The 12669-nt window shown below is 58.1% G+C and overlaps 1 protein-coding gene across 4 annotated transcripts; it reads left to right on the forward strand.

The window, feature by feature from the left end:
- The first annotated feature begins 657 nt into the window (after positions 1-657).
- ATG101 (autophagy related 101) lies at positions 658-9971 on the forward strand. 4 transcript variants are annotated; one of them, XM_084610363.1, is made up of 3 exons: positions 658-704; positions 4288-4598; positions 8226-9971. In XM_084610363.1, the coding sequence occupies exons 2-3, from the start codon at positions 4347-4349 to the stop codon at positions 8628-8630; spliced, it is 657 nt and encodes a 218-aa protein (XP_084466489.1). In that variant the 5' UTR covers positions 658-704; positions 4288-4346; the 3' UTR covers positions 8631-9971. The 4 variants fall into 4 exon arrangements, with proteins under 4 accessions (XP_084466489.1, XP_084466488.1, XP_084466491.1 ...); XM_084610362.1 differs by having other exon boundaries at positions 661-704; positions 4314-4598; XM_084610365.1 differs by lacking the exon at positions 658-704 and adding an exon at positions 2087-2337 and having other exon boundaries at positions 4314-4598.
- The last annotated feature ends 2698 nt before the right edge of the window (positions 9972-12669 follow it).

A 12669-nucleotide genomic window follows, 5' to 3' on the forward strand; every position in this document is an offset into this window, starting at 1 on the left:
TTTTGTGGCTACAGACTAACAGGGCTGCGACTCTGAAACCAGGAATGAAAGATTATGTCATGTGAGGAAACCTCCAGGAACACACAGCCCCAGTCCCCAGTGCAGATACCGGGAGCCAAAGGAGCAGAAACCCAGCATTGTTCTCAAAACCTCCTGCTCTCCAGGCCAAACTGGGGAATGTCTGAGTCTGACCCAGGCCTGTGAGGGCGGCTGCAGCGCCCCCCCCCCAGCACACGTAGGGCTGGGAGAGAAACCCACGTGGAGGGGCTGGGCTCTGCACACCTGTGCAGCTGCAGTAACGCCGCCCTGGGAGTCCGCCAAGCCAGGGGGAAGCCGAGAGCCAATGCTGCCTCCCGCCCGAGGAAGTGGGGCGCTCTTTGATTGGTCTTTCTTTCGGAACGAACCAAGTCAGCGTTGGAGAGGGGGGATTCTTTAACACGTTTGTTTTGTTTGGGGGGTTCGAAAACAAAAAAGAAACAAAAACAAATGCTGTATTCCCACTCTTTCAAGTGATTGTGCGTAGAAAAAGTGGGGACTTGGTGGGGATTCAGAGAAAGACCGATGGTTTGCCCCCCATCTCAGATGGTCTATTCCACGCTCCCCGTTCCCTGGGATGGGACGTTCCAAGGTCTCGCCTCCCCCCTGTGCGGGCGGCGATGGTTCATTCCGGGCGAAGGCGGGGCCGCGGCCAGCTTCGGAGGCAGGTGAGTCGGGGGGAGGCAGGTCCCCCCCCGCTCCCCCAACTGCCCCCCCGCTGCGGCCGGGCCCCCCCATCTGCTCCCCCCCCGGACCGGCCGCTCCCCTCCCCCCATCTCCCGCCCCCCCCCGCTCCGGCCGGGCCCCCCCCGTCTCCCCTCCCCCCCCGGACCGGCCGCTCCCCTCCCCCCATCTCCCGCCCCCCCCCGCTCCGGCCGGGCCCCCCCCGGACCGGCCGCTCCCCTCCCCCCATCTCCCGCCCCCCCCGCTCCGGCCGGGCCCCCCCCGGACCGGCCGCTCCCCTCCCCCCATCTCCCGCCCCCCTCGCTCCGGCCGGGCCCCCCCCGTCTCCCCTCCCCCCCCGGACCGGCCGCTCCCCTCCCCCCATCTCCCGCCCCCCCCGCTCCGGCCGGGCCCCCCCCGTCTCCCCTTCCCCCCCCGGACCGGCCGCTCCCCTCCCCCCATCTCCCGCCCCCCCCGCTCCGGCCGGGCCCCCCCCGTCTCCCCTCCCCCCCCGGACCGGCCGCTCCCCTCCCCCCATCTCCCGCCCCCCCCCCGCTCCGGCCGGGCCCCCCCCCGTCTCCCCTTCCCCCCCGGACCGGCCGCTCCCCTCCCCCCATCTCCCGCCCCCCCCCGCTCCGGCCGGGCCCCCCCCGGACCGGCCGCTCCCCTCCCCCCATCTCCCGCCCCCCCCCGCTCCGGCCGGGCCCCCCCCGTCTCCCCTCCCCCCCCCCGGACCGGCCGCTCCCCTCCCCCCATCCCCCGCTCCGGCCGGGCCCCCCCCGTCTCCCCTCCCCCCCCGGACCGTCCGCTCCCCTCCCCCCATCTCCCGCCCCCCCCGCTCCGGCCGGGCCCCCCCCGTCTCCCCTCCCCCCCCGGACCGGCCGCTCCCCTCCCCCCATCTCCCGCCCCCCCCCGCTCCGGCCGGGCCCCCCCCGTCTCCCCTTCCCCCCCGGACCGGCCGCTCCCCTCCCCCCATCTCCCGCGCCCCCCCCGTCTCCCCTCCCCCCCTGGACCGGCCGCTCCCCTCCCCCCGCTCCGGCCGGGCCCCCCCCGTCTCCCCTCCCCCCCCGGACCGGCCGCTCCCCTCCCCCCATCTCCCGCCCCCCCCCGCTCCGGCCGGGCCCCCCCCGTCTCCCCTCCCCCCCCCGGACCGGCCGCTCCCCTCCCCCCATCTCCCGCCCCCCCCCCCGCTCCAACCGGGCCCCCCCCGTCTCCCCTTCCCCCCCCGGACCGGCCGCTCCCCTCCCCCCGTCTCCCCTTCCCCCCCCCGCTCCGGCCGGGCCCCCCCGTCTCCCCTTCCCCCCCCTGGACCGGCCGGGCCCCCCAATCTCCTGCCCCCTCGGAGCCGGGGCCCTGTGAGCGGGATCCTGTGACATAGTCGCCTCCTGGGGGAAGCCAGGGCCCGGGCGCCTGGGTTTGCGGGGATCCCCCTCCTGAGCAGGAGTCGGCATCAGTGAGCTGCTCCGGCTGGTCTGCAGCGGGGGTGAGGGTCCCGTGGTGACACTGGGAGGAGATGGGGGGGTGTTTCCCACCGTGACATGGGAGCACCCCGAAGTGATCACACTGCCCATCTCAGCCCCGTCCGGCCGCCCCAGGATCTCTGAGCGCTGGGTAGACACCGCTGGACTCATCCTCCCGGTCTGTACGAGCCTGTCGTGGGGTGGGGAAACTGAGGCACGCACGGGCGAAGGGCCGTCTCCCCTGTGTCATAAGCCAGGGAGCAAACCTAGCAATATTCTGGTGTGGATCACTGACCTGAAGCAGAGGAGCGAGCCGGAGGGGGAGGGGGTTTCTTCGCCGTTTCCTGGCCCAGTTCTCTCTCCTCCTTCCCGGGTCAATACACTCTGGACCTGCTGTGCATTACAGCTGTACCTGAGACCTAGCCAGGGCCTAACTCGCCATTCCTGTCCACACCCATCCCAGCAGAGTCCACTGGACACCCGCGGGCCGCCCCGTCTGTCTAGCGCACCTTGCTTGGCTCTGCCCCAGCTAGTGGATCGCTCATCAGCTGTCACCGCTGCTGAAAAGGGGACGCAGTTTCCTATAACCCTGATGTAAAGACTCGTTCTCTTGCTAATGCAGACACGGGGTGCATTAAACAGGGTGTTTTTTCAAAAGGCTTCTGTCTGGCTCTGTGTGTCGTCGCCAGTCTGTGGACACCTCACGAGCTGGTTGTTAAAACCGACTTTCCTGGTACTAGCTGAGCCAGGTTAATGAAATCATCTTTCTGGGAGGGGCGGTAACACGGAATATTGTTTGGTCTGGAGTACCCAGGGCCTCTCAAATCTCCTCCCCCCATTTTATAAATAAGAGAAGGGTGTTTGTGTCACCTTAAATCAGAATCGCTAGAGGGCAGTCTCTGCTGTCATTACAGACAGACTTCTTTTACACGCATGGTTGTGAGCCTGATTGCTTTGGCTTTTCACAGCAGAACTAGCCTCCCAATCCCCAGGTCCCCCGGAAGTTTAACGTCAAGCTGACACATGGCTGTCTGCGGACACATCTCCGTAGATCTCCGCAAAGTTTTGCAAGACTTGGAAGATCCCCAGGTTGTTTCGGGTGGCACCCTGGGCATGTGAGACCAAAGGACGGGAACGGTTATTCGTTATCACGGTCCGTTGCCATTCGTTATCATGGTCCGTTGCCATTCATTTAGCCCCCTGAGCTGCGGGGTTATAATACTTTCTACAAAAAAGAAGTATTCCCCCATGGTAAAAATATTCTTTACGAGAATAACTGCAAAAATACGTGTTCAAGCAGCCATCCCGAGGCACTGTGTTGTAGTGGTTAAAGCAAGGGCTCAATTTATTTAGAGCTTTTCTCCTTTCTTGCTATGTGAGCCTGAGTACATCACATCCTTGTGCCTCAGTTACCCTCATCCCCATTTCCCATGTGGGGAAATTGCCTAGCACACAGTGGGGTTGGGAGGTTTAGTTCATGGTTGCGGAGCATGCCGAGATCCTCTGATGAAAGGTGTAAGTTCCAACGAAAGGGGAAAATGTAGTATTCCCTCTCTCAAGAGTCAGCCTGTGCCGTGTGCTGTCTGGCTGGGGGCAAGGAAGGGTGAGGGTTACCTGCACATTGCAGAGCAGTGAGCTGAGGAACAGGGAGGCCGGGCCTTGCCCCTGGCCACCATGCAAATCTGTGGCTGAGTCCGGAATGGAACTCAGATCACGTGATTGCTGGGGCCCTGCTTGCACCAACAATTGACACACCCTGCTTGTGAGCAAATGACTGCCCTGGCTGTTCTGCTCTGGTGACAGTCAGTGACATGGCTTTGCCTGGACATCTCGACAGAGCCCTGCCGTGCTGGGGCAGCACGCTGAGAACTGTTCCTGCCCAGAAGAGTTCGCTCTCTCCATATGGGCAGGAGAACAGGAGGGTTCTTCTCTCCATTTACAGCTGGGGAAGTGGGGCACGGGGAGGCAAAGTGACTTGGCCAAGGTCCCACAGTTGGTGGCAGAGCTGAGAACTTGATCCCAGATTTCCCAAGTCCCAGGCCGATGCCATAACCCCAGTCCCACCCTCCTCTCCGCTTCTGCGGTCTGTCCCACAGTCACAGCATGCTGGCTTGTTGCTTGGTTACAGGGAGAGTTCTGCTTTGCCTTCCCCAGCTGGAAACACCGTGCCCGCAGGCGCAGACTGCCATGAACTGTCGCGCTGAGGTGCTGGAGGTGTCGGTGGAAGGCCGTCAGATCGAGGAGGCCATGCTTGCCGTGCTCCACACCATCCTCCTCCACCGCAGCACCGGCAAGTTCCACTACAAGAAGGAGGGGACCTACTCCATCGGGACGGTGGGGACGCAGGACGTCGACTGCGACTTCATTGACTTCACCTACGCCAGGGTCTCCTCCGAGGAGCTGGACCGAGCGCTGAGAAAGGCCATTGGGGAATTCAAGGTAAAAAGCTTGGAGCCAGTCACCTTGGCTGACTTCTCAGAGGATGTGTGGACCAGAAATTCCAGCAGGGGTTGATGGGCTATGAAGCGGGCCCAGGGCATTGAAAGCAAGGTACTCCGCATAAGAGGTCTTGGCCTTAACCTCCCAGGATGCGTCTTCACTGCACGGTTAACCTAGGCTCTCCCCCAGGGTTTTACCCAGCCACCTGCCATCCACCCAGAAGAGCCTCTGCCACAGGTCTGGAAATGTTTTAAGCCTGGGCAAGCTGACCCAGCTGGGAGGGTGGGTGAGAGCCCTAGCTGGAACCTGCTTATCCTGCAGTAAGGATGCAGGCTGAATAGTCTGAGTGCTGATAGTCCTCCAGTGCCCTTCCCACATTTCCACCCCAAAGGACAGACAAGGTCTCCTTCACTTGGACTGGGAAGGAATCCTAGAGTCTCAGCACAAGGAATCCTGGGATATGTCCCCAGGCCCCCTGGGCGGGTGCAGAACCAGTGAGGACACAGAAACAGAAAAAGGGATTGCAGTGGGGCCACTCGCTCCTCGACTAGGCTAACTCTCAGGTGCCAATCACCCAGGTAAACTCAGTAATGAAAACACGTCCTCCGTGCATTGCATTCTTCCTCTGTAAATCAGCTAACCCCAGCAATGAGTGAGTGTGACAGGGTGTGGTGAGGCTAAGTGCTTGGAAATTCTCCAGGGAAAAGACACTTAAGTGCAAAGTCATCTGGGGTAGGAAAATACTGCATTGCAAGGGGCTGGGAATGAACCCAGCATCCTGCACTTTGGGGCTACACAGCCTCCTTCATAGAGAGCATCATAGGCATCATCAGAGTGGAAAGGAGAATTTTGTAGTTACATGTAAAGAGAGGCAATGGCTCTGTGGATGGAGGTCTGGATAAATTGACTCCTCCAAGCCATAGAGAGTTAATGGCAGGAGACCTGAGGCCCCGGCAGTTCAGCATCCTGTGGTCCTAGTACCATTTGGAGAGGCACATCTCTGCATGGTGCTAAGGCTCTCTCTGTGTGTCGCCTTGCCTGACACACTCAATGCTTACTGCGAATAATGCACCCAGCTCAAAGCTTGTGGTGTGTAATGCAACGGGGCCTAGATACTGTCCATCTCCTAATGCCTATTCAATGTGATCTGTACCCCAGCTAATTTAGAGGCTATATTGGGGATGGTCAGATTGTGACAGGGTTTCTGTGGAATTAAATCCAAGACATATGTTGTGGTGAATTTTAACGAGGGAGATTTAGGGAACAAATCATCCCTTGAGTTTTCTGCGTTATGAACCACAGTGTCCTAAATCCTGCTGAAAAGGTCATGGGAAGCGGTAATATCTGGGTTGTAGAGAGACTGGATGTCAACTCAAACCATCACTGTTCAAATACTTTATCATCTATAGAGTGTCCGGTATGACAGCCCCATCCTGGATTTCCAGATCTAGGAACTTACAATCCTCCTTAATAATCAAGGAAAGCGATGAAGGTTGCAAAGCACAAAATTTAAACTTCCCTTTATGTTTTCTGCTCCTGGACTGCCCCGGCTTAGCAATTCTGGAGTCATTGCCATAGGCAGCTGGCAGCTGGGACAAGCCGGGGGTTTGGGAATTCGCAAACTGCAGGGTGCCCATCCAACAAGGAGCTGTGTTCCTTTTCCCAGACGTGTCTAGTCCACGTGAGTGACTGCACCTCTCAAACCCCCTTTAAAAGTGTTTCCACGTTTTGTTTCTTGTGCCCTGATTGATTTGCCCTGGTTTTATGACGGACGTGCCACCAGCAGCCACTTGTTTCCAGTGCTTTGCTTGCTGTAATTTGCAGTGATGAGGTCAGTCATCAGCTTTGCAGTTCGATTTCATGTTTTATAAAATCACGTTAGCTCTGGACAAGGCTGCTAACGGTTAGACTGCTCAGCGTAATGACTTTATGTGGCTGGGCTTCCGAGAGAGAAATCTCAGATTGCTGAAAATGGACGGTATCTCCAGACCCTGAAGAGCAGCACTCCAATAAATGGGAACGGCTTCTGGACAGCAGCAGTTTCAGGTGCTGAGCTCTGTTCTGCCAGGCAAAGGAGTGGAGGGCGTGTGGCTCAGCCCGCAGCTCTGAACTGAATTTGACTAAGACAAAGAAGATATTTGGCTTATGTCCATGATCTGGGATCATGTCACCTGGTTTAATGGACCTTCACAGAAGGTTAGTTACTCTGTTTTACAGCTGGGGGATCTGAGGACCAGGAGAGGATGTGACCTGTCAAAGTCACATAATTAGCAATACAGCCAGGAATGAAATCCAGTGGTTCTGCTGCCCAGTCCCCTGCTCTAGCCAGGAAGTTCCCTTACTGGGGAAAGTTATGGACATTTTACCAGATACTTCCTTAGCTTTCTCCACCAGACAGTTCCAGGGGGTTTCATGTTTGTAAGATGTAGCGGCTGCTTTTGGCACTGCTGTGCTGGCCTCATGAGTTTTACCTGCTTTTATTGTCTGTGGAAGAGCCCTCCTGCTTTTCAGGATTGGCATCTTTTTGAGGTACTGTTATTCTGGGTTCTCCAGACCAAATGTACACCTGGCAGAATTGAGTCAAGTGGAGCTGCCGCGAGGGTGAAACTAGCTCTGGGTCTGAACTTCCTCCTCTGTGATGACAGGGAGGAATGGCCTAGGCCTAGTGGTCAGGAGCTGGCCTGCAACTTGGGAGACCTGGGCTCAGATCCCTGCTCTGCCACAGACCAGTGACCATGGGCAAGTCACTTAGCCTCGCTGTGCCTCAGTTTCCCATCTGGACTGTCCTGCCATAGATGGCTGTTGGGAGGCGGGTACATGAGGTGTTCAGACACAGGTGACGTGGCCAGCTGAGTAGCAGAAATAGCTAGAGCTGATATTTGCATATCACTGGTGTTTGCCAGGGCTCTGTCCATGGTAAGCGGGGTCCGTCACAGCTCAGGGCAACTGTAGCTGTATTTCCATTGCCTGTCTTGGATGGAGGCCCTTCTGAGCTGGGTATTTCCAGGCTGCCTTCACTGTATTATTCCCAGCAGAGAGACTGCCCACACCCGCTGGCTTTCTCTGTAGAGATGGTTAACGGTGTGACTGCTACAGGGTAAGGAAAAAGGCACTACAAAGAAATCACATTCTACACACACGCTGACAAGCTTACCAGACATCACCCCAACTCTCACATGGGCTCTGGCGGGGGCAGTCCTTCCACACCCCACCAAGGAGTTTCCTTTGTAGTCATGAGTTCACCACAGCTTCAGCTGAGAACGGGCCCCCTCTGCCCTTTGTACATTGCATCCTCCTCACCCCCCAGGTTTTTCCTAGGAAATCCACTTTACATGCATTGTCTCAAAGTCCTTAGAAGTTCCCAACATCTCCATTAACCAAGTCCCTAGGAAAGTTACACTCAACCCTACAACAACACACAAACCATTGCATTTTGAATACAGTGGGCCCCAATGGATTAAACCTAATTCCGTATGATTTAACTTAAACTGTATTGAATTATCTTAATTCCATAGGGGTTTGTCCAGGACAGAGCCGGGGACTGTCTGTCGTGCCTTGGCCAGATGGCCATTGCCCCAGTGTCCCTAAGCCCCTTGACCTTGGCTGTGCCTGGTGCTCTCTCCGCAGGACGCCCTCCGATACTCAGGCAGCGACGGCATTGGGCAGATCTCCCTGGAGTTCTACCAGAAGAAGAAGTCACGCTGGCCCTTCTCGGATGAGTGTATCCCCTGGGAGGTGTGGACCATCAAGGTCAACGTGGTGAACCTGGCCAACGAGCAGGAGCGGCAGATCTGCCGGGAGAAGGTGGGGGAGAAACTGTGCGAGAAGATTATCAACATTGTGGAGGTGATGAACAGGCACGAGTACCTGCCCAAAATGCCCACCCAGTCGGAGGTGGACAACGTCTTCGACACGGGCCTGAAGGACGTGCAACCCTACCTCTACAAGATCTCCTACCAGATCACCGACTCCCTCGGTTCCTCCGTCACCACCACCATGCGGCGGCTCATCAAAGACACGCTGGCACTGTAGGGCCTGGGGACAGGGGGCTTGCACCTTTCTGCTCCCTATCACACAGGATGACCCAGGGTGTCCTGGCAAGTAGAATCGTCTCAGAGCACGGTCCCAGTGGGTGGTTGCCTGGGCAGGCCTCTCTGCTTAGATCCCTCCCGTCCATCTGTACACTTCAGACGGAAGCTTTCTGCAGGCTGGACTTGGGCTGGCCCTTAATTGTGAATCTCCCTATGTGGGGGTCACCTGGGGCTGTGAACTGAAATGACAGCAAAACTGCTCCTTGTGCCACGTGGCCTATATTGCAGCTGGCCTGTCAGCTCCCCTCCCCCGGTCTCCCTTTCCTCCCTCAGATCCCTCCTGAAGCCCCAGTTCCCTTATGGACCCTCGTCCCTGCACTGCCTGGCACTGGGACTGCTGCTGCCTTGTTTCATCTGAGTGGGATTGTGAATTCCTGGACAGGGCCCCTCCTCTTTCTCTCCCGTCTGTTTGGAGAGGGGCTTTGCACAGGCTCGAGCAATAGAGCAGTAACCTCTGGTTGGTGGGCGAGTCAGGGATTGTATTTCTCTGCCTTTAACACTGTCTTGTTGTAACAGTGGGGAAAGAATTGCCCTCAGCAGAGCAGCTGTGACCCCCCACAGCCACGGTTAGAACAGCAGTCATAGGAGTCTCTGGGTGCCCATGAGGCAAGGCCCATCTCTGCCTCTCTCTCCGTCTGGGAAAGGGGGAGAATGCTGCTGGTGGTCGAAGAGCACACAGGGTAAGCAGATAGTCTTTGCTAAGCTTCATAAAGCCCCTTCCCGAAAATACAGGGGCGCAGCTGGGCACTTGCCCAGCCACTAAAACCCATATTCCCTAGTCAGTCACCTTAAACCAAGTCCACGTCTGACGTGTGGCCACTGTGGTGAGAGTGGCTGCTGTGGAGAGAGGCTGGGCTGGCCGGAGACGTGAGTGCTGCAAAAGAGTGGCAGTTGCTTCCTGTTCCTGCCGGCTCTGTCCCCGCACAACGCGCCGTCAGAGGGGCCAGTAGCTACGTCTACTTGGGCACACAGGAGCTAGTGCTTGTGTGTGTTGTCCAGTGACCTCACAGCACTGCCGTCACCTTGAAAATACCCCCTTCGTTCTTCCTGGCTGCTAAAAGAAAACTGAGCAGCCAGGAGCTCTGTGTAAAGCAGGGTGAGATCTCCAAACCCTGTCTCTTCAACACACTTACACCCCCGTCCCCACTTCCTCTCTCATGGAGACTGTAACAAACATGTGGGCGTCAGACACCCTGTGTTTAGAAACTGACCTGTCTGTGCTCTGTGGATCTCGTACTCTGGGCGTAATAAACACTGGCCTAGGCCTTCTCTTTCTTCCTTCTCTCGGATTGTCGAGAGTGTCTCCCCCCCGCTCAAGTAGTGTCACCTCAATCAGATCCAGGCTTTGCTGACTGCCCTGGTGTCATCCCACAGTAAAGCCTAGACCTTGGTGCGTGAGCGCTTCTGCTCCAGAGGCAGAGATGAGCGTGTGGGTTTCTCTGAGTCTACTGATAAACTGGTTTCACATCAGAGCTCTCTGTGTGCTCATGTGTTCTTACCAAGGGGCTGTGTGAGTCGTATGGGGCCTGGTGAAGTGAGAACAGTTGCCGGGTGAAGGGCAGAAGAATGGGGAAAACCCGATGCTGACGGGAGGGCTCAGGGCCACAGTCCCCTCCAGAACGCTCAGGTCCCATGACAGCCAGATTCTCCAAAGAGCCCTGGGCCCAATCCTTGAGAATTCTGGCCTGCGTGTGGGCCCCTTCCCTGGGCAAGATCATTCCTGACGGTGAAACAGGTTTCCCAAGTTCCTCTGCTTGACCAGCCGGGCCAACAGGATACGGTGCCTCTTGCAGCCGTAGCGCAGGTTGGGATCCAGCCTGGGCTGGTCATCCCCAGGTGGTAACCAGCCACGATGGCTCCTCAGCCTGCTCTCAGATGATTGTGGCAGGTCTCGGGTCAGCTCCTGGAGGATGTTTAAATCCCACTCCCACAGCCCTAGCAATGGGACTGAATGGACACAGAGTCTGGCAGTTGCTCATGTTTGGCTGCCTTAGGAGCCCCACCTGGGGCCTGGTTTTCAGGCTTGCTGAGCACCCACCAGGGAGGCCAATGGGAGCTGTGGGTGCTCAGCACCTGTGGGAGAAGTTGGACAAAAAGGTGAAATCTCCCTTATCTGTGGCTGCTGTTGAGAATTCTGACTTTAAATTCTTCTCTGCTGCCACAGCAGGGACGCAAGAGGTGGCTCTGGGCCAGTTCTGTGCCCAAGAGCTCTGGTCTCCAGAGGGGCCATGTAACCCGAGACCCCACGTTCAGACAGCCTGAGGGTTAGGGGGGATGCACAGTGTGCGCGAAAAGCAGCAGGTCTCCATGAGGGGGACCACTGACCTGTAGGTACGTACTTCTCCATGGCACAGGGTAAAGGGAGACCAAAGGGCAAGGAAGCTAATACCGCAGTAATGGCGGCTGGACTTCAGCGAGCCAGCAGTGGGCTAGTCAAACGCCACACGGGGTTGAGAAGCAATTTCTTAGCCTGGTAAGCAATTGCTTCTTCGAAAGCACCTGGTGCAGCTATTTTTGAGGGTTTGAAGTCACCTGCAGGTGGGTCACAAAGTCGCGGTGTGGAAGCAAGATCCGGGAGCCCAGCGCTGCTGAGGAGGAAGTGGGCCGAGCCCAGGACGTGGCACTTCGGGAATTTCAGCTCAGGATCTGCCCTTTAGGATCAACATGGAGGCTACTGCAGCCAGCAGCAGCGGCCCGAACAGAAAAATGCAGCCGTGTGGGGCCTGGCCACAGCAGCTGTTGGACGAGCCCAGCCCTGCTAGCTAATCCTTCGGGGTGGGAAGTGACGGGTACTTGGTCCAGCTGATGCTGCGGCAGGGAGAGGGATTTACTCTGTTGGGATTGGGTCAGGGTAGGAAGATTAACAAGCTGCCTGATGAAAAACGCTCCAGCTCCTTAATGACCGTGGGGCGCGGGGGGTGAGTCCAAGCTGCACAAGGGTGTCTCCAACTTGGCCAGCGCTGCTGAGAGCTGCAACCCTGGGGCACGTCACATCAGAGCCAAACTTAAATAAGGGCTGAAAAGTTTTCTCTTCCAACATTTCTGCTTGAAGCTCAGTGCTTGGCCAAGTTCCACGCACTCCGGTTCAGCCCCCTTTCGGCTACCTGTGTGCAAAAAGAAACAGCCATAATTGCTTCCTGGTAATGGGGAAAGGGACCCCCCCCCCCCCCCAAAGGAGTGAAACTTCCCATCTCTGGTCAGAGGGGGATGCATGGACCAGAACAGGACAACGGTTGGCGCAAAGGTGGCACTGGGGGTGTTGATCAGGCCCTGCTCCAGGATGCACCTGCGGAGTATTTACCTGGTTTGTTCGGATGGTGCCTGGCTGAGCAGGGGGCCCATTGGGGTAGGGGCGGTATAAACAGACTAGGAGCCTGTGTCATGATCTTGAGGAGCAGGAGGAGCTGCTGAGGGTGAAATCTGGGCCTCTTTGAAGGTGGGGAGCTTTGCTGTCGACTCATGGGAGCCAGGATTTCATCTCCTGCGGCTGCACCCCATGGGATGAACCCTCAGCTCTGGTGTCACCAAAGGACCAGCTCGAAGGCCCAGAGAGGAGCTGGCTCTCCAGCTCAGCCCAGATTCCCTGGGGTTTCCCCAGAAATGTGGGGGTTCACTGCCCCTGAGGTGCAGGGTGTCTGGTTCCCAGAAGGGGCACTGGGGGGCTGTTCCCACAGAGTGGAGGGGTTTCCCTGGGGATATGGGGGGAGCAGGGTCTCTGGTTCCCTGGAGGAGCATGGGGTGGGGGCTGTCTCCCCGGGGGGAGGGGTGTCCCGGGGATATGGGGGGAGCAGGGTCTCTGGTTCCCTGGAGGAGCATGGGGTGGGGGCTGTCTCCCCGGGGGGAGGGGTGTCCCGGGGATATGGGGGGAGCAGGGTCTCTGGTTCCCTGGAGGAGCATGGGGTGGGGGCTGTCTCCCCGGGGGGAGGGATTTCCCGGGGATATGGGGGGAGCAGGGTCTCTGGTTCCCTGGAGGAGCATGG

Source organism: Lepidochelys olivacea (genome assembly GCF_965140295.1).
Source record: "Lepidochelys olivacea isolate rLepOli2 genome assembly, chromosome: 20".
NCBI lineage: Eukaryota > Metazoa > Chordata > Testudines > Cheloniidae > Lepidochelys > Lepidochelys olivacea.

Excerpts from the sequence above, each read along its gene's own strand:
- ATG101 (XM_084610363.1), top strand. The coding sequence starts at position 4,347 with ATGAACTGTCGCGCTGAGGTGCTGGAGGTGTCGGTGGAAGGCCGTCAG. Across the intron at positions 4,599-8,225 it reads AGGCCATTGGGGAATTCAAG|GACGCCCTCCGATACTCAGG; the intron begins GTAAAAAGCTTG and ends CTCTCTCCGCAG.